At 36.7% G+C, this 21235-nt stretch overlaps 2 protein-coding genes across 2 annotated transcripts; both read left to right on the top strand.

The window, feature by feature from the left end:
* The first annotated feature begins 4202 nt into the window (after positions 1 to 4202).
* Positions 4203 to 9202, top strand: LOC113045292 (Krueppel-like factor 6). Its single transcript, XM_026205568.1, has 4 exons — positions 4203 to 4456; positions 5115 to 5559; positions 7772 to 7895; positions 7973 to 9202. The coding sequence occupies exons 1-4, from the start codon at positions 4340 to 4342 to the stop codon at positions 8022 to 8024; spliced, it is 738 nt and encodes a 245-aa protein (XP_026061353.1). The 5' UTR covers positions 4203 to 4339; the 3' UTR covers positions 8025 to 9202.
* A 968-nt stretch (positions 9203 to 10170) lies between these two features.
* On the top strand, positions 10171 to 21046 carry LOC113045290 (presequence protease, mitochondrial). Its single transcript, XM_026205559.1, has 27 exons — positions 10171 to 10379; positions 10637 to 10733; positions 11567 to 11673; positions 11792 to 11943; positions 12022 to 12136; positions 12238 to 12334; positions 13067 to 13227; positions 13316 to 13442; positions 14788 to 14876; positions 14963 to 15091; positions 15175 to 15288; positions 15447 to 15543; positions 16359 to 16493; positions 16713 to 16851; positions 16935 to 17051; positions 17138 to 17267; positions 17481 to 17601; positions 17790 to 17866; positions 17941 to 18106; positions 18187 to 18287; positions 18492 to 18612; positions 18695 to 18745; positions 18833 to 18945; positions 19116 to 19241; positions 19371 to 19516; positions 20376 to 20478; positions 20814 to 21046. The coding sequence occupies exons 1-27, from the start codon at positions 10333 to 10335 to the stop codon at positions 20905 to 20907; spliced, it is 3072 nt and encodes a 1023-aa protein (XP_026061344.1). The 5' UTR covers positions 10171 to 10332; the 3' UTR covers positions 20908 to 21046.
* Positions 21047 to 21235: the final 189 nt, after the last annotated feature.

Raw genomic sequence — 21235 nt, 5'->3', positions numbered from 1 at the left:
AAACAAAACATCCGATTCTTTCAGTGTTTTTGAGATGAAAGTATGCTGATTTAGTTCCTGCTTTGATTACAACTGAAACTAAGGTCTGTCTAGCTGTGACCAGTGCCACATCCGCTCAGCTTTTCTGCATTGTCTTCTCATACTCTGTAATGCTGTTGATTTCTCCAATGTGATTTTTGTCAGCAAGTCTTCTTGCTGACTTTCTCAGGTGTAACGTCATCAATAACATTCTTAACTTTTGAGTTAAAGGAATCAAGGAGATGATCAACAGAGTCTGCAGAAATGCTTAATGTTAAAGATATAGTCTTCATAAAACAGCGCACTAGTGTTCTCGTTAATACATCTCTTTCTGACAGAGACAGATCTGGATTCAGTGGTAGCGGAGATCAATATCTCAAAGAAAATACAGAAGTGAGAAGATAGTGCTCCTTTAATAACAATGGATGAAATGTTTAGATCTTTACTGATGAGTAAATCTATAGTGTGTCCTCTATTATGTGTGGGTCCATGCACATACTGTGTTTAAAAAAGTTATAATTTATTTCTGAATTATATATGTGAATATTAAAATCCACTGCAATAGCAAAACAGTTAAACTCTTGAGGAAATCATTGATAACAGTTCTGTGAACTCTTCAACAAATGCTGGAGAGTATTTTGGAGGCCTGTAAATAATAATAAACAGAATGCTTGGAGCACCTTTCAGCACAATACCTAGATATACAAAAGACAAGTACTGAACAAAATGACACTCGCTTGCATTGATAGACATCTTTAAATAGAGCTGCTCCACCTCCAACCCCACTTAAAGTCCTGCAGACACGCATGATAGTAAACTTAGGAGGAGCCGTTTCATTGAGGGCCTTTGCACTGCAGCTGTATTCTTTCGTTTAAAAAACATAAAATCCAGGATGTTTGTGGTTATTAATCATTGATCAGAAAAAAAAATGTTAATGAGCAAATGTCTAAAAATGCTAACTTGGCATTAAAAATGGCATTAATTTTTGTCCTACAATAATCTTAGTTTGATGCATAACTGGCCTCAGATTAGAACGCTCAGATGTACGGTTTGAGAAGGCCTTAGACATTCTGTCACGTGATAAAACAGAAATATAGAAAGCTACAAGCACACTGTGTTCCCGCTTATTCTGTAAATATTTGTGAATGTTGCTGCTATCATAGCAGGGACCAGACACATATCACTGAGAGCTGCTATCTAATTAACTTAAATCTCATTACAAGTACTTCATTTTAGGAATCCGATTTCATAATCCATATTACATGTAGTCAGCTATTACCCAGCTCTGCTCACAGGTTTAGGTGTGCATATGCTTGCTGAAACATTATTACATAATAACATTAGCAAGCTGGAACAGAGCAGACACACGTACTACACACAATCATGTTTTTTTTTTTTTTTTTTATTCCTTTCACAGACATCCACACAACCACAAAGAAACAAATCACAAAACAAACACAATGCCAGGCCTACACAATGAGACACAATAATGATGCAAATTTCATAATGTTTTCAATTTTGCAATGTCAATCCCTTATAAAGAACATTTCCCAATCACACGTGTGAGAGTCTCACTAGTCTTGTAATAGAACAATATGCTCTCACATTAATTCACATGAGTATTCAAACCTGTGATGTCTTGTACAGCTTTGTTTACTTCATTTAAATTCCATCTCATTAGCAATGAGTTATGTGAGGCTCAATATGAGGGATCATGGGAAAATGGCACACTAACACAATAAAGTTTTCCCTGAGGTGACTTCTTGTTAACAAATGTGTTTGTGGTGAGATTCAGCCTACGGCATTTTAATGTTGAATGATGTGTGTGTTTTAATCAGTCACATGATCAATATTTGTGTATTTGCTCTGAAATGGCTTAGAAGGACCAATAGGTTTAACCAAATAAGCATTGACAAATAGATTTTAAAAAGGTTTAATTCAATAAATAGAGTAAAAATAACCAAAACATATATTCAGTCTGCTTTTCACTAACAACAGATTATTTTATGTACCATATAAACAAATAGGAATATTATATTATATTACATTATTTAGATTGTAATGCATACCACGTGTAGAGATTTGAACATTTGTGCATTATGCTGCAAAATAATCTTGTTTTGAATTGTGAAATGGATTGCTTGTAAAATTATTACAAATACATTGTGAATATTATAGCTTCATACAGCTTTTTCTTCACACATTTTCTAGGTCACTTCCAACATCATCTATGTTTACTTTCTTTTCAAATTACAATGTGCCAAAACAACGGTGTAGTACTCAAAATCACATAATCACATAACACAAATAAAATTTTTATTTTATTTTTTGGGGGGTGGGGGTGTAGTGCAGTTTGTGGGAATATGTGTGATTAAGGGTGTACTCACACTAGGTGTTTTGAACCGTGCCTAGAGTGAGTACAATTTTGTCATTTTAGACTGTTTAATTTGTCTATATGAATTTGCATGTTTTTTTTTTTTTTGTGCATTTGTGCATTTGTGGTTAACTTATTTGTATTGGTTGTCTAGTGTTTATGTCTGTGTTGTCATGAATTGCCATGAAAATAATCTCTGTGATTTCGAGTATGTTGCAAAATATTATCTTTGTCAGAATGAAAGAGAGCATGTGGGCTAGCCTGAATACAAACAGTGTGAGTGTTACCACAGAAAATATGAGTCATCAGCACTGCACACACTCCCCTGTCTGTGTGTACGTGCATGTTGGTGTATGTGTATGTGTGCATTATCCATTCACACAGTCATGATTGTAAACACAGACTGACATGCAACTCTGGTTTTAAGAGGTAAAAATGTATCGGACTAAGGATAACAGAGTATTTATGCAATCCTTACCTCAGAATTTCTAATCCCAGGTTTTAAGGGTGTGGAAAGCACAATAACACATACAGACATTACAAATTGATCAGATCTGATTACCTCAAATGTATTTAATTTTTATTCACTTGTTATTTACTGATTATTGCTTAGTTTCCCACTGTTGGTCTGATGATGAGCACACTGAACATTAAACCAAATCACAGGTTATACTGCATGAAGTAATGCAGTGTATGTGACCATGTATTTACAATTTGAGTTGCAATGAGTCAGATCCTTTCAGGGAACCACTTGACGTTAGTCTCGGTGATTTTTTCATGAATCAGACTGATCCAGTTCACAAGACTCAACAAGAGTCATTGGAATAAGTGTCTCAATTATCCAGCTCATTTGAGGGTAAGCATCCTTGGGGAAGTTGGAGCTTAGTAGTGTTCCTGTACCTCAATTGGTAGAGCATTGCGCTATCAAGTGCAAGGTTGGGGGTTTGATTCCCCGGGAAACACATGATAAAATTAAAAAATTGATAGCCTGAATGCACTGTAAGTCGCTTTGGATAAAAGTGTCTGTTAAATGCATTAATTGAATTTAATTTAATTTAGTAGTTAGAGAGTATGACTACTAACCCTAAAGGTTAGTAACCCTAAAGGTTGTGGGTTCAAGTCTCGGGCCAGTGATACCATGACTGAGGTGCCCTTGAGCAAAGCACCGAACCCCAAACTACTCCCCGGGCGCCACAGCATAAATGATGAAAATGCCCACTGCTCTGGGTGTGTGTTCACGGTGTGTGTGTGTGTGTGTGCACGCGTGCATGGATGGGTTTAATGCGAATTCTGTGTATGGGTCAACATACTTGGCTGTATGTCACTTTTTTTTTTTTTAAGTTGCAATGACCTGACAGTACTTTTTCTTTTTACTGATGTATTTTTACAGTGTAGGCTCTATCTCTCTCTCTCTGTGTGTGTGTGTGTGTGTGGGTGTGTATATATATATATATATATATATATATATATATATATATATATATATATATATATATATATATATATATATATATATATATATATAGCTTCTGAAGAGTAGCCTACAGTCATCTATGCTTGTAAAAATATGCGTAAGTACCACAACTTCCTCATTTGCAGAGAAGGGGGTACGTTTATATACTTCCCCAGAAATAGCGCCAAGTACAACCGACCAATCATCACACAGAGAGACACACCGATGACCAATCCTCAACCAGATCGATTGACGCACTCACCCATAGGGTGGAGTTGAGACGGTGGGCGGGGCACTAGCTGCTCGCTTCTGATTCGTCCGCTGGTGACGACACTGAAGGCGTTTCGCTTGTTTTGAAATTGGAAGTCTGCAGCGCTTCTGTGCAGTCGAGCGTCCGCTAAAGACAAACAAACTGTTGCATACCTCCGCGCGCGCATGAAGACACGGCGGGAAAGCGCCTTCTCCAGGATCTCCAGCTGTGTTTGACAGATCTGATGCGTGGGAGGAATATGGATGTTATTCCAATGTGTAGTATTTTCCAGGAGCTGCAGAGTGTTCTTGACACGGGATACCTGTCTGCATTACCATCTCTAGAAGAGTACTGGCAACAGGTGATGAACCACCAGCTTTATTCACCAAATACTTTTTTAATAAATATATTATGTTATAAAAACATACAATAAATAAATGTATTTTGTATTTTTAATCAAAACTACAGTAAAATATTAATGTTGTGCAATTTTTCAAATTCAAATAACAGTTTTCAAAATGTTATGTATTCATATGATGCCAAAGCAAATTTTTTTGCATAGTTAATTTTCACCCTAGTCTTCTCTTCAATGTCACATTGATTCTGTAATTCTTATTTATTTATTTATTTTCCTTACTTATATCTCTAGGAAGGCTGGCTTGCTTATTTATCTATCTATCTATCTATCTATCTATTTATTATTTATATATTTTTTACTAATTTTACATGTATACATTGTTTAAAGTCATGGTTAGAAAAATGTGTCATGGTGTCACAAAAGAATCCGCTATAAGCTTTTCTGTTATATTTTAAATATGAAGTGCATTTTCTTTGACCGTTTAGAAAAGAGCACCACTGATACTGTGCTAGACCATAGAAGAAAGAAAGTCATATAGGAATGACATGAAGTTGAATAAATAATGACAGAATTCCATAGAATTCTCAGTTTCATCCTAGAATCTTTCCTACATGCAAAGTACTCTGGCTGGTGTTTGATTGCTCTTGATTCTCTCTTATAGACTTGTCTGGAACTTGAGCGCTATCTGCAGAAAGAGCCCTATGTCTCTGCAGCTGATCTGAGATCAGTATACCAGTCTGACAACCTTTGGAATCAGATTCTGCGTTGCTGTGGGACTGAACCGAGCTCGTCCCTGCCGGAAGCTTCCATCCCCAAGCAGGACGGGATCGCTACGGCTTCCCATTTGTCATTCAGCACTGCATCAGCTGATGTGCACACACACACACTGGATCACAGCGTATCTGAGCAGCAGCATGTAAGACCCTCCTCGCCCTCACTCCCTCTCATGAAGGATAAAGAAGATGCAGAAGGGGTGACAGGGGATGAGGGCAAAAGTGTGGGGTCACTTGAAGGACGAAGGAGAGCTCATCGCTGTTACTTCAACGGCTGCAGGAAGGTGTACACCAAGAGCTCTCATCTGAAAGCACATCAACGCACACACACCGGTAAGCTGTTTCTGTGTGAGCGTCTAATAGTCTTACCTTTCATTTGCTGTTGCCACAACAGAGTATTCAGCTTTGGGAAACAAAACTTCTCCCATTTGGATCAAGTTGAAAGTGGCTTCAGTAAGCTGCATTACAAAGCATATTTTTTAAAACCACTCTTAAAGCCTTCACAAAATCATAACGGCAAATGCAATTTAGATTACTTCAGATAAAAGCTTAGTTTAGGCCTCAAGAATATATATATATATATACATATATATATATATATATATATATATATATATATATATATATATATATATATATATATATTAGGGGTGTAACGATACGCGTATTCGTATTGAACCGTTCGGTACGACGCTTTCGGTTCGGTACGCGGTACGCATTATGTATACCGAACGGTTCGTTGGAGTAATTAATTATATTTGGAAAAAAAAAAAAAAAAAGAGAGAGATAGAAATATAATGATATGCGTTCAACAAGGTAGCCCAATAACCCAAACAACGTAACAGGCAACGCCCCTGACACTCCCGAAGAAGGAAAAAACACCATCTTATATGTTTATGTTAGGCTACTCAGCAGGCGCTCGCTCACTCAGTACACGCTGAAGGCTCGTTGCAAAATAGCCAATGCGTTTAACAGACTAGAAATGAGAAGATCCCCCAATAACCAACAGGTCTGGTGTTTGGGTGCACTTTGGATTCCCTTTAAGCTATAATGGTGATGGCAAGAGAGTGGTGGATAAAAAAACAACGGTATGTCGTTCTCCTCCTTTCCAAAGCGCTCGGGCAGAAGCGCTCATGAGGCGTCTGTCTTTGCTAAGCAACAATGACGTGCTCTCTCCATGAGACGCGGAAATTTCAGCGAAGGATAAATGGATTTGCAGGTCTAAAAATCGCTTGCAGTAGCTCTGCTACTGAATTTATTTCAAAATTGCAATCCATATACAACTACGATCAGCTGTTCCTTCATCTTGGCTGAGCTCTCAACGTTGTTACGGGAAAGGATGAAGCTGATTGGTTGGTTCTTGTCACATGACCCGTGGTGCGCTTGCGGCATTCTGAAAAGTTGAGATGTTTTTACATTTTGCTGTATCTAAAACGTATCGAACCGAACCGAACCGAACCGTGACATCAGTGTATCGTATCGAACCGAACCGTGAATTTTGTGAACCGTTACACCCCTAATATATATATATATATGTAGTGTGAAAGTTTTTTTTTTTCTTCTGAAGGTCCAGTAAACAGTTTCTTAAAAAATGGATTTTACATATTATTATTTCAAGTAAGGCTTTACAGGGAATGCATGAACTCATTAAGCGTGTACTTCAAATACCATGTAATTGATTAAAAGTGTCTGCCAATTGCATAAATCTACATGTTTCAGTGCATTCACAGTATCCATTCATTTCCATGTAGCGCAGCTGTTGCATCACACGCATTGTTGTTTGAATATTTAGCATGCAGAGGTGGCTGTGTGACCTGGGAATGTTTGAAGAGTGTGTGTAAATGCCGTTTGGTGACTCCCTACATTCCTGAAATGCTCATTCTTCATGTTGCAGTCATACACTCTAGGAACAAAGATTAGTAATCCTGTTCCCACACTCTTCATCTTGCATGCAATCTAAAGAATGTTTGCAAACTCTACTGACTTTACTAAGAACAAATAAAGAATATACAGGAACCCAGATCACAGCAGGGAACACCATAGAGACGGTGGCTTGCGGGTGTGAACGTGCTCTAACACGTTGCACCGAAGGAACCCAAGTTTGATCTCTTTTTCTCACTATGCTTTCATGTTGCCTTTTAGACGTCTTCTAAATTCGAAGTTTCAAAAACCTACAGAATTAAATTCCTCAAAATCCGACACATTCTCAAATGTTTTTGTCTGTTGAACGAATCCTTTTAACATAAAATACTTATTTGAAGAAGTCCCTGAGATTGTTGATATTTCAGTAATTTAACAACACATTTGCATATTCCTGGTCCTCTTATAACAGTTAACGGTCAAATGCAGGTTAAAAAAATTATTTTTTATTAAGGGATTTAACTTGTTTTTATTTGTTATGCTTTTTAATAACAATAATAATAAAAAAACAATTGTCAGACTCTAGTTTAGCCAACCCTGAATTAGTGTGAGGTTACGTGTGAAATATAACACTAATTAAGACCAAAACAGTGAATGTTGTTGTGTGTTTGTTGGCTGCCTGCAGGTGAGAAACCATACAGATGTTCGTGGGATGGCTGTGTGTGGCGCTTCGCTCGAAGTGATGAACTGACGAGGCACTTCAGAAAACACACCGGAGCCAAACCTTTCAAATGCAGCCACTGTGACAGGTGAGTGTGTGTATTATCAGACACACTGTTTCAAACCGGTTTTGAGCTATACATAATGGTTTTTGTTTTATTTTCAGGTGTTTCTCTCGTTCTGATCATCTGGCCTTGCACATGAAGCGACACATCTGAACGCAAATCCCAAAGACCTGTCACAGCTGGTTTTCTATGTATTCGCTGAGTGCCAGTGTTGCAGATTTTGCACCCTCTTGTTAAAGATATAATTTTAGCAGAACATGGATATTAGCATTTTTTTTTTGTCCTATGCTTATGACTTATTCAATTCAAGTTAAAGCATAGCTATAAAGGCACTGAAAAGGCAGAAAGTCTGGTACGGAATGTAAATTAACATATTAACAGACTTTTGCAAATTGCAGTGACTATGTATGTCAAAATCAAAAATAATATTTTGCTAACGTGTTTATATCCAGAGCAGCTAAGTGTCCATGTACCTTTATAAAAAATACATATTTGCGCTAGAAGTGTTTATTACAATCTCAGATTTACTAATATGTTCCTATAATATACTAATATGTAGCATTTAGGAGTGAATAAAGTACAAATGACCTGCTTTATCCAGCAGTTACAGGTACATTAGTCAAACTAATATTACTTGTTCTGTAAACCAATAAATTTAACATTAGTGCCTTAAAATGGTTCTCTTAAAGTCAATTATAAGCTATTCATTAGTAATCACTTTGGCCACTTAAAGTTCAGGTTTGATGATCAGTTTTTTCAGAAGGACTGGAATGACTGAATTGTGCAATTGAATGATTGTTACCCAAAGAGAGGAGCTGGATTTGCTGCTGTGTAGTATGCTATAATTTTATGATTTTGAAACTTGCATCATGATATTTCACTGCTTTACCGAGCACAAACTGACATCATGTTGGCTCAGATGAAGCTCTAGCATTTGTTGTCCAGATGTTTTAAGCCCTGCAAATGTTACAGAGACAAGGATGTTCACTCATTGATTGATTATATGAAAGCTGTTGATGTCTTACTGGAAGTTGCAGTATCTTAAGGGGAATTTTAAAATGCACTCCAATATTATCATATTATTATATTATTATTATATTACATTAGTTTCATGCAAAAAAAAAAAAAAGTAAATTTAATTCTACCTGTACACCATGGTAATTTTTAATCATTCAAATCTTTGTCTAAAGGGACTGATGTAAATGTTTTTTTTTTAAATCATTTTCTTTGTTAAAAGCAGATTTCTATGTAAAGCAAATATATTGTAAGATTTTTATTATTTTTGTGAATACATTTTATACGACAAGAATAATGAATGATTTTTTATAAAACTCTGTTATGTGGTTTCATCATTTTGTGCACAAAATTACACATTAGAGAGTAGAGTGAGATCCTGTATCAGAAAAAAGACTGTTTAAACCGCAAACAGACTCTTCTGGAACATTGTGTGGTCAAAAATATGGTGCACTGTGTTCAGTGTTAGAACAAATGTTCAATACTTCAAGTTCATGGCATTGTTTTATAGACTTTTACCTCTACACTTAAAACAGACATCAGTGAGATGAATGACATGTTCTACAGACCCACCTTCACTAAAATACTGCAGAATAAAACTTCAAACAAACCCAATTTAAAAAGATATTTTAAAATAGAAATTCTGATTTAAATAGGATCAGTAGATTTCAGTTCTGGAAAGAACAAATAATGTGTTATAAGTCATACAGTAAGCTATAACATGAATTCTCATTTATTAAGATAACGCTAAATTCATCACAAATCTGCAATAATAAAATAATATAAAAACATTTTAAATGTTAAATGGATTTCCAACATGTAATAAAAATATATATTATTTTACTGTGGTAGCAATGATTGTTCGGAATAGGGGAGTAATCCATGATCATTCTTTATAAGGGCAAACTCCCTCCAGAAATCTCTTTATTGGTTTATATTTCTTACATATTTATTTAACCTTACTGGGTACTCCCTGTATGCCTTTGCCTTTGACAAACTTGACCTTTGTGTCAATTTACTGACCTCTTCTACTCTTTCTACTGACACCTGTCGGTCATTTTAAAAAGTGCTCGGTAAAGTGGTCAAATATTAATAAACCTGCATCCTGCATTTCTTAATCCTTTGTTTTAAAAGTATGTATATTTTTCCATACAATATTATTAAAGTGTCACATTTATTTTATTTTATTGGACATACTTTTATTATGTACAAGCAGTGATCAATCAACTACGCTCTTCTTATCGAGCAGCCAATGAAAAGCAGCGTTGTTTGCTGTTGCGGGCGCGTCTAGTGCGCATGCGCCGTTTACAGCATGGGGCATGGAAGGGCAGAGCTTTAATCATAGCGGAAACATGAATCTTGCAACACACATATAATGTGTTTTAACTTTTAAATTGGTACGACAGTCACAGTTATTATTAAAGACAGTACATTCAAGTATCCAAAAATGTTTCGTCATAGCAAGGGATTCATTACGAAACTCAAGAATTTGAGGTGAGTAATACTGCTCTTGTCAGTTCAGTTGATTTAAACTTCAGTCCTTCGGTTTCAGATATATGCGTGATGTTATTTAGGCTGTTGATAGTATTTTAAATTGGATTAATTTATCATTCAGGTCATTGTTATTAATTGTCACCATTTTTATAAATATAACTGGATGTTTGAGATGTGTTATTATGTAATGCTGTGGGAAAAGCTCAGTCATGCTGATTAGTGTGATCTGTAAGTCTGATGAATGAGGGCTGTGTTAGTCTCCAGGGCTCATGGAGGTCAAGAGGCAGCTCTGCTGTAGAGAGAGCACTGCAGTACACAGTGGGACACAAGATCCACGGGTTCACTGTTAAAGAGGTAAAGAAACAGGAAACAAATCATGAAAATGCCTATGTTTCTATTTCTATATCTCATCTATCAGTGAAGCAGGGGTTTGCCTTACACTTTAAGAGTTTCTATTTAAAAATAATAATAATTTTACAACCTTAAGTGGCTTGATTTAATTAATACTGTAGCCTTACATTCAGAAAACATTTTTTTTTAATTGAAAAGTTTATTGATCTTTTAAACTAAATTTTATGGCTTTTATGGCTCATACATGATATAGTGAGAATACGGAGCTCGTTCTCAATGAGGACAAAAACACAACTATTTTATTCAGGGGCCTAAACTCAGCAAAATCAATGCAGCTTTTATTTCTTTGACCAAAGACTAAGATGAAATTCTTATATCTTGTAAATAAATGACAGTAAAACAGTAAAACACTCTATATCACTCTGTATCTCCTAATAATATGTCTTAGTAAGATATTTGAATGGTCTCTCTGTAGTTTTAAAAAGTGTAATACAAAGCAGTACAATGAAGCCTAATAGATTATATCTGATACTCACATTTTAACATGATTTCTATAAAATGTATAATCAAGTGAAGTTGCTGCAGTCCAGTAAATGTTCATCTTGAAATTTTAGAATACAGCATAAAGTTGTTATCATGTTTACCTCATAAAAATCAGTAAAATTAAACAAAACTAAAAGGCCTATTACTTGCTTAAAAAAAGTATGAACTATTAATTGGACAACAGAATGCATGTAGTAGATTCTGTACAACAGTTTTTTTTTTTTGTTGTTGGAAAAATTGAAGTCTCACCAGTGCTAGTCCTCCAGACGTTTACAGCACTTGTATTTTTCTAGGTAACAGCAGTTCCAGATTTGTTCCTAACAGCCGTTAAACTCTCCCATGATGCCACAGGAGCCCAGTATCTGCATGCAGCCCGAGACGATTCCAACAACCTCTTTAGGTACAGTGCTTGATGGACACAAACGCTTTGAAACATCTGAGGATTTTAATTTGAAACCCATTGTATTCCCCGTTGATGTACATATTGTTTTGAGTATGTTCTGCGTGTGTTGTTACAGTGTGCAGTTTCGTACCACGCCGATGGACAGCACTGGTGTTCCTCACATCCTGGAGCACACCGTTCTGTGTGGATCCCAGCGCTTCCCCTGTAGAGACCCCTTCTTTAAGATGCTCAATCGCTCGCTCTCCACCTTCATGAATGCCTTCACAGGTACTAACTTGACAGGTGCTTGTGTTTAAGTGAGTGTGTGTGACTGGTATTTCTGATTATGTCCATCTCTCTCACCAGCGAGTGATTACACGATGTACCCGTTCTCCACCCAGAATGCCAAAGACTTCCAGAACCTTCTGTCAGTCTATCTGGACGCTGTCTTCTTCCCTTGTCTCAGAGAACTAGACTTCTGGTACATGACTCTGAAATGTACTCAAATAGTGTATGTTTTCCATGGCACATAAATTAGTTCTGAAAAGGATTTAAAGTTATTTTTTTATTATTATTATTTAGGCAGGAGGGCTGGAGGCTGGAGCACGAGACCCCCACAGACCCCACGAGTCGTCTGGTGTTCAAGGGTGTGGTGTTCAATGAGATGAAAGGAGTATTTGTAAGGAAATTCTTCAGTGCTCTTTTGATAAAAAATATATATATATGGTGATAATTAATAAATTAATATCTAACCAACCGTAAACTTTTGAATGATCGTGTAGGTATCAGCCAATATTATGTTTTCTTAAACTCCCAAATTACTCTCATTGATCTGTTAAACCAAAATCCAAAAAGTTTTGCTATATATAATATATACACACACACCGGTGCAGTGACATATTCAGTATATTGAAGTGTGCATTATGCAATGCTATTTTTATGCAGAAATGTATTTTTACACTATGGCATAATGGCTGCTGTGATGCTGCTATATGTGCATATTATAATTTCACAGAGTAGGTTTTCTTAGACTGGTGATGGCCAAAATAATGGCTTATAATGTAATGACAAAAATGATCATTTAATGTACAAAACAAAACAATTTTGTTTTGTACATTAAATTATCATTTTGGCCATCAACAGTATAAAAAAAAACCACCCTGTGAAATTATAATATACATATAGCAGCATCATAGCAGCCATTATGCCATAGTGTAAAAATAAATATCTGCATAATAATAGCATTAAATATGCATAATGCACACTTCAATATACTGAATGTGTCACTGCATCTGTCCTTTTGTTCTATTGAAAAAATGAGTTACAGTGCTACTGGATGTCACATTTCTATTGTTTTGAGTTTTAAGACTAACAGTCTCCTCTGGTACTTTTGTATGTTTTGTTTGTGTAGTCAGATAATGAGCGTCTGTACGCTCAGCACCTGCAGAATAAACTCCTGCCGGATCACACATATTCTGTTGTGTCAGGAGGGGAACCGCTAGCCATTCCTGACCTGACCTGGGAACAGCTCAAACACTTCCACGCCACACACTACCACCCCAGCAATGCACGGTATGCACAGAAAACTCTCTGATTCAGTAAATGACTTTGCAGAAAGCAGACAATGCTCATTATTGCCTGTTGTTTGTGTGTTTTGCAGGTTCTTCACATACGGGGACCTACCGCTGGAGCAGCACCTGCAGCAGATCGAAGAAGAGGCTCTGTCTAAATTCCAGAGAACAGAACCAAACACTGCAGTTCCACCTCAGACTCACTGGGACAAACCTGTAAGTTTAAACAATACACACATGAGAATGACCAGTATAATAAACACAGAGAATTAGTGATGGGAGAAATGAAGCTTTTCAAAACTGATTTAGTTGAACAAATTGATTTGCATAATGATTCACTTTTTTCGAATAACACCATAATCTGGCTGTACCCTGTGGTCAAAATATAAAAAAAAAAAAAAGTGAAGTGACATTCAGCCAAGTATGGTGACCCATACTCAGAATTTGTGCTCTGCATTTAACCCATCCGAAATGCACACACACAGAGCAGTGAACACACACACACACACACACTGTGAGCACACACCCGGAGCAGTGGGCAGCCATTTATGCTGCGGCGCCCGGGGAGCAGTTGGGGGTTCGATGCCTTGCTCAAGGACACATAAGTCGTGGTATTGAAGGTGGAGAGAGAACTGTACATGCACTCCCCCCACCCACAATTCCGTCCGGCCCGAGACTAGAACCCACAACCCTTCGATTGGGAGTCCAACCCTCTAACCATTAGGCCACGACTTCCCCTCAAATATAATATAAATAAATACAACCTCCAAGCAGGTATAATAACGCCTCTTAAGTCTAGCGACAAATCCTCAGAATTTTGAAATGTTTTGAAAAGCAAGGTTTGAAACTGTTTGATGTAATGAAGCCTCATTTGTTAAAATCACGTGACTTGGCAAGTTTAAACTGATTTTAACCAACAGATTCATAAAGGTTTTGAAATCAAGGTTTCAAACCACTGATTTGAAACAAGAGTTTTGGAACTGTTTCGAAACCAAGATTTAGAAAAATGAAGGGGCCGTTTGCAATACATTTTCAGCCAAAAAACGGGAAAACTTTTTATGCATTTTAACTGTTCGTTTACACAACAATGACATTTTGTGGACTGAAAACAAATATTTTTGGAAACGGGTTTCAAAATGCAAGTTTTTGAAAATGCCACCATTATCGTTTCCATGTAAACACCTTAACATAGATGTTGATTTTAAAGGAAAGCGCGAACAAACATACACAACATTGGCGAATTATGATGTAATGAAGCCTTGTTTGCTGAAATCAAGTGGCCTGGGAAGTTTAAAAACAAACTCTAAACCACTGATTTGAAGCAAAAGGTTCAGAAATGTTTCAAATAACAAGGTACAATACAGTTTGACATAATGAAGCCTCATGTGCTGGAATCACATGACGTGGCAAATTTGAGACGAGCTCTGAATGTATGATTCGAAACAAAAGATCCCTAAATGATTCAAAGCTTCATGAAGCAGTGTTTCAAAGCACCCATCACTACAGAAAATGCAACTAAAAAACAGCTTTGTGAGGTTTGTCATGTCTTGTTTTTGTGCAGAGAGTGGATCATGTGACTTGCAGGCCTGATGCACTTGCTCCTGATCCCATCAAACAAAACACGCTCTGCATGAGCTATCTGCTGGGAGAGTGAGTGAATATTACGTTCCTTGTCATTTTTGTATTTTTGTTTATTGTGTTTTCACCGTCTAACTGCATGCCTGCATGTGTTTCAGCATCACAGACACGTTTGAGGCGTTCATTCTGAGCCTCCTCTCCTCTCTGATGATCTCTGGTCCAAACTCTCCCTTCTACAAAGCCCTGATCGAGCCCGAAATCGGTTCAGACTTCTCCTCTTCTGTGGGGTACGTTGTTTGACAAGACTATCAAATCAGATCAGCTTTCTGATTATTGAGAGTGGAGCTTTATAAATGTGTGGTTGATGCAGATTTGACGGCAGCACTAGACAAGCGTCTTTCACCATCGGTCTTCAGGGCATGGCAGAGGACGACACCGAGAAGGTCAAACACATCATTGCCCAAACCATCGATGACATCATTGCGTGAGTGTTGACTGGGTTTTTATTGCTTTAATGCAGTGAGGTGTTTTAAATGAAATCAGTGTACAGATGTCTGGATTGACTGTGAGAATCTGAACTGATGATCAGTTTAGATAAGAGCACCTGATGAATGAATGAATGTTAATAAATTGCTGTTTCAGAACCGGTTTTGAAGAGGAGCAGATTGAAGCTCTGCTGCATAAAATCGAGATTCAGATGAAACATCAGTCCACCAGCTTTGGTCTAGCTCTCGCTTCAGTGAGTAAACACTCACACAGTGTCATTTTAGAATCTTTTAGAGGTTTTATCCATATTTTAAATTCGTTTTTATATTTTGCTTTGAATTTGATTTGAACGTTTTAATGATTTTATTTATTTATTATTATTTGTTTTTAATTATATATATATATATATATTTTTTTTATGTATTTTTTATGCCTATGTAGTTTTCATAATTTTTTATTTTTAGTCTTTGTTATTTTAGTTCATTAAGTTAGGCTATATGCCAAGTAATTCCAAGTAAACCAAGTGATATTGCCTTGGAAACTAGCAAAAATAAAGTGTGTGTGTGTACATTATATATATATATATATATATATGTACACATATATATCTTTTATTTTTAATTTAATTTTAGTTAACTTTAATAATCCTGACACATACACAAAATTTGCTTACATTTTTATTTTATTTAGCAAAAACCTTTGTAAAACTAATAAATATGTTTTGGTAATTGAAATAAACCTGAATTAGAATTAAAAAAATAAATAGATATAACATAAAAGTATTAGAAGTATAAAAAATGTATATAAATATATAAATACTTAATAATAATAATAATAAATATATATATGTGTGTGTGTGTGTGTGTGTGTGTATAAATGTATATATTTTTTTACATTTTTGGAACATTTACCATTTTATTTTATTATGATTGTGATAAGTTGGTTTTAGGAGATATTACTAGATATTTGAGTCTACAATTCAAAAACATTTTCAAACTTACTAAAAATATAACTTGCAAAATATTAATAATAACATTACCTCTGGTTGCGTGTCTGTCTGTCTGTCAGTATATTGCTTCCTGTTGGAATCATGATGGTGATCCAGTGCAGCTGTTGAAGATCAGTGAGAGTGTGTCCAGATTCCGGCAGTGTTTGAAGGAGAACCCTTGCTACCTCCAGGACAAAGTCCAGCACTATTTTAAGGTAATGAACCCTAAAACTAGGAAACACTGAAAAAATGGACCAAAAAGTTTCAACTAAATAGGAGATATAGAATAATACAATTAAAACTAAATAACAAATTACTGTAGTCATTGTTGGAGTGCTTTAAAAAAAAGCATTTATAACACAATGTTTGTTTCATAATTACAATTTTTTAGTACACCTTTGCTTAATTGTAATATATGTCTGTGCCTGTTTCAGGATAACGCCCATCGACTGACGCTTACCATGAATCCTGATGAGAGATTCTTGGAGAAACAAGCTGAAGCTGAGGAACAGAAGCTCCAGCAGAAGATACAGAACCTTAGTGATGCAGACCACAAAGACATCTATGAGAAAGGTGTGATCATGAGACCACAGGAAGGACCAGAATAATCAGTCTGCCTCTCTTGTGTAGCTGGTGTAATGTTGTTGTTGCTTCAGGTTTGCAGCTGTTGGCCGCTCAGAGCACGACTCAAGACGCTTCCTGTCTACCTGCATTAAAGGTGTCTGACATCGAGCCCATCATTCCCTACACACCTGTACAGCCCGGAACCGCAGGTGAAATGCACATGCATACATATAAAAAGCACATTTAAAAATAAAGTGATAGATGCAAAAAACGATTCTCTACATTTACTGTCTAGGCGGTGTACCTGTACAGTACTGTGAGCAGCCCACCAACGGCATGGTGTATTTCAGAGCCATGTGCAACATCAACTCCCTCCCTGAAGACCTGAAGATCTACGTTCCTCTGTTCTGCAGCGTCATCACCAAGTATGAAACCTTTGTGGTTTATCACTGCTACATACTTTAGCATGGACTAGATACTATCCATTATATACCATTATATAGAAATTTGACGTTAAATGTGACATCCAACAGATGCAGTTATATATTCAGTATGTGGATATGTGCATTATGCATCTTTGGTACAACATTGACATATTCAGATATTTATTTTTCATCTGATCCTCAATCTAATCTCAGGTTGGGTTGTGGAGAGCTGGATTATCGTCAGCAGGCCCAGCGTATTGAGCTGAAGACTGGAGGGATGTCTGTGTCTCCACAGATTATTCCAGACACTGATGACCTTGATCTGTATGAACAGGTATCTCCTACATGTGAATTTACATAAATATAATGCATATCCATTTTTAAAGTGGGGGTGATTTGATATAGCAGTTCAAATCTCCCAACTGGTAGCCAGAAGGTTGTAGGTTTGAAATTGAATTGTTGAGATTGATCTTGTGCTTGCATTAAAGCAAAGTATGCTTTCTCTTTATTCATGTTTTTTAGGGTATTATCCTGTCATCTTCCTGTCTGGAGAGGAATCTACCTGACATGTTTCAGCTGTGGAGTGACATTTTCAACAGGTTAGTCTTTTTTTAAAGAGACCGATCTCTGTATGATTTTAAACTGACGCAGAATCTGTCATACACGTCTCCAGCCCTCGTTTTGATGACGAGCAGCGTCTGCGTGTGCTGGTTATGATGTCAGCTCAGGAGCTGTCCAATGGCATCTCGTACTCCGGTCACATGTACGCGATGACGCGTGCGGCTCGAACCCTCACCCCCACGGCAGACCTGCAGGAGGCCTTCAGCGGGATGGACCAGGTCAGTGCTGGGATGATGATCTCCAGTCCTTGACAGCTTTGAGTAGAATAAATTGATGTACGTTTGTTTTTTAATATCAGGTGAAGTTTATGAAAAGAATAGCTGAGATGACTGATCTGACTTCAGTTTTGAGGAAACTTCCCCGGATAAAGAGACACCTGTTGAATCCTGAGAACATGAGGTACATGAAAAACGAACAAATGAAAGTTTTATCATGTAGAATTGGTCACACAAGCCTTACCCATGTGTATTTATTCAAAGGTGACTTTACATAGTTTTTGTAGATCTGTTTTGACTGGGAAACGTATTTCATTAGTGTGTCCTGCTTTAAACTATACTTGGAAACATTATTAATCAGAAATTACATTAATGGGCATGGTTTCAGGTGTGCAGTGAATGCCACGCCGCAGAAAATGTCAGAAGCAGCTGGAGAGGTGGAGAGGTTTATGGGTAATATAGCAGCCAACAGGAAAGAGCGCAAACCTGTCAGACCAACCATCGTGGAGGTGAGACGTCGCACTTTTCTTTTTAGAAGACACAACTTTTTACAATCAATTAAGCTTTGATTGTTTGTTTTTCCTCTCATAGAGAGCTTTAGATCCTGAAGCTGGATCATCTGCAAGTCGTAAACTAATCTCAGTGAGTGCATTTACAGCAGCATTACAACAGCATTCAGGTTTGATCGATCTGTAGCGTTCTCACCGATCTCTCCCTTCATCCTGCCAGGAGCCTCATTTTAAACCCTGTCAGATGAAGACGTATTTCCAGCTTCCGTTCAATGTGAACTTTGTCAGCGAGTGTGTGCGGACCGTCCCTTTCACACACGCCGATTACGCCAGGTACAACAAACACACTCTTGGAAAACATTGTTCATTATGCTCATTCGCATTACAAGTTTACACACACAGATTTATTATATTAAGTTATGATATCATGATTATGGTTTTATTTTGATGAATCATGCAGTCCTTTGCTTAATCCCAATAAATCATATGTTGTTCTCTCTCAGTCTGTGTATTTTAGCAAGGATGATGACTGCTAAGTTCCTACATGGAGAGATCAGAGAAAAGGGTGGGGCCTATGGAGGCGGAGCTAGAATGGGAGGAGGCGGCCTGTTCTCATTTTATTCATATAGGTACATATTACTCATTTCATTGGATCTGATGCAATGTATCCATTAGTGCATTTCCTTCATATATATAATAATGTTTAAGTTCCAAGTCGATCATGTTTTTTATTATCTGATTAACATGACATCTCCCAGAGATCCAAACTCCACCCAGACGTTGTCGGCTTTCCGTGGCGGAGTAGAGTGGGTGCGAGCGGGAAAGTTTACCCAGCAGGACATTGATGAGGCCAAGCTGTCCGTTTTCTCAGCCGTGGATGCCCCTGTCGCCCCCTCAGATAAGGGTCAGTAATGTGGGCTGTCTTGGACACTGAGTGACATTTTAACCCATCTGTGTATTATTACTAGAGTTGTTTTAGGTTTATAAAGGATTCTCAAATATTTAAAGTAAATATTTGACATTATATTCATGGTTCTTTTTAAAATATAAAATTTTAAAATCGAAAAATAAATTATGATTATTATTTATTGGAAAAACCCTGGTTTAGATGTTTGTACATGTGGATGTTTTGTGATTGATTGTTGTTTACATTTTGGGAAGTGTCGAAGTGTTTCAAATGTTCAGGTTCTTGTTTTTGTTTAAATGCTCAGAGGCCTGTTGCATGAAGTTAGCTAACTAAAAAAGTAGGTTTCGAGTTGACAAAACTAGAGATGCGCCAATCGACCGGCCAAGTCGGTAGATTATTTTTTGCATTATCAGCTCAGACCAGTAACCAAAAATATATTAATTAAAATGTATGTATTATAAATAAGTAGCAGCAAAAGTTGAGCAATTTTGTCTAACTGTAAACTGCTTTAATTTGAAGCGAGAGATACTTGGAGTGGTTTCATTGTGTCAGCAAAGTCACTTTGCTCACAGCTGATTGGTCCAGTTTGGGTTTGCGATTTATAAACCAGAATAAAACTTGCTCCAGGGCAGGGTAGCTGTAGCATTAGTTACCATGATGACAAAACCCGCTCAAAACAAACCCACCTTCCTGAACCTGAAACTCAAGAGTTTGCTCAAACTAAACGTGAACTTACCTGGGGGGTAAAAACTGAAACCGGCTTTGTGCTACAGGCCTCAGGTGTTTGGATGTTGCTGAGTTCGTGTTCTTGGATATTTGCTGTCTAGTTCACAAGGACCGTGTTATTGTGCTGTAGGTTTGGGGCGTTTTTTAAACGGCATTACAGATGAGATGAAACAAAGATACAGAGAGAGACTGTTTGCAGTGACTGATAAAAACCTCATTGACGTCGCTGGCAGGTAACAAAACATTTAAATGTGTATAATAAAATTATTAGTGCTGTCAAACAATTAATCGTGATTAATCATGTTTTTGTTTACATAATATATGTGTGTGTACTGTGTATATTCATTATGTTCAGACATGCGTGTATACAATAAAGAAAATGTTATGTCTAAACTAAATATATTTATAAATATATGAATATACATGTATGTAAATGTAAATATTTTCTATATATATATATATATATATATATATATATATATATATATATATATATATACACACACACATAATATTTATTTATACTTTTTTGTATTCATATAATACTTACATTGTGTGTGTTAAACAGGTATCTTGGTGTCGGTCAGCAGACATGTGGAGTGGCTATTCTTGGCCCAGAAAATGAAAGCATCAGAAAAGACCCATCCTGGGTGGTCAAATAAGACTTCTTACCTCTTCTTATTATTAGGATTGTGAAAGATACGCACACGCTCCTGGACCACGCACAAATCAGTCTTGTTCTGTTAGAAGAGTCATCATGAGGTGCTTAAAGAACCTGAATTAAAATTCTCTGAAACACAACACGTTGTTGATGGACTCGTATGACTCTGCAGTTGTAATTTGAGTGAGATTTGTAAGTTAGAAATTATTTATGTGTAGAATTATAATAAACTTGACCATGTTTAACAAAAAAAAACTGTAGTTCTAAGTTTCAAAATGTAATGTTTTTTTTTTTTTTGTAACTTAAATTTTTGTCCTCTAATTACTTTT

Source organism: Carassius auratus, chromosome 27 (genome assembly GCF_003368295.1).
Source record: "Carassius auratus strain Wakin chromosome 27, ASM336829v1, whole genome shotgun sequence".
In the NCBI taxonomy this organism is placed as follows: domain Eukaryota; kingdom Metazoa; phylum Chordata; class Actinopteri; order Cypriniformes; family Cyprinidae; genus Carassius; species Carassius auratus.
The sequence above is the reverse complement of the archived record's forward strand: the minus strand, read 5'-3'. Positions and strand labels throughout refer to the sequence as shown.

Excerpts from the sequence above, each read along its gene's own strand:
- LOC113045290 (XM_026205559.1), top strand. The coding sequence starts at position 10,333 with ATGTTTCGTCATAGCAAGGGATTCATTACGAAACTCAAGAATTTGAG. Across the intron at positions 15,092-15,174 it reads GACTTCTCCTCTTCTGTGGG|ATTTGACGGCAGCACTAGAC; the intron begins GTACGTTGTTTG and ends TGGTTGATGCAG. Across the intron at positions 19,517-20,375 it reads TGTCGCCCCCTCAGATAAGG|GTTTGGGGCGTTTTTTAAAC; the intron begins GTCAGTAATGTG and ends ATTGTGCTGTAG.
- LOC113045292 (XM_026205568.1), top strand. The coding sequence starts at position 4,340 with ATGCGTGGGAGGAATATGGATGTTATTCCAATGTGTAGTATTTTCCAG. Across the intron at positions 4,457-5,114 it reads TAGAAGAGTACTGGCAACAG|ACTTGTCTGGAACTTGAGCG; the intron begins GTGATGAACCAC and ends TCTCTCTTATAG. Across the intron at positions 5,560-7,771 it reads ACATCAACGCACACACACCG|GTGAGAAACCATACAGATGT; the intron begins GTAAGCTGTTTC and ends GGCTGCCTGCAG.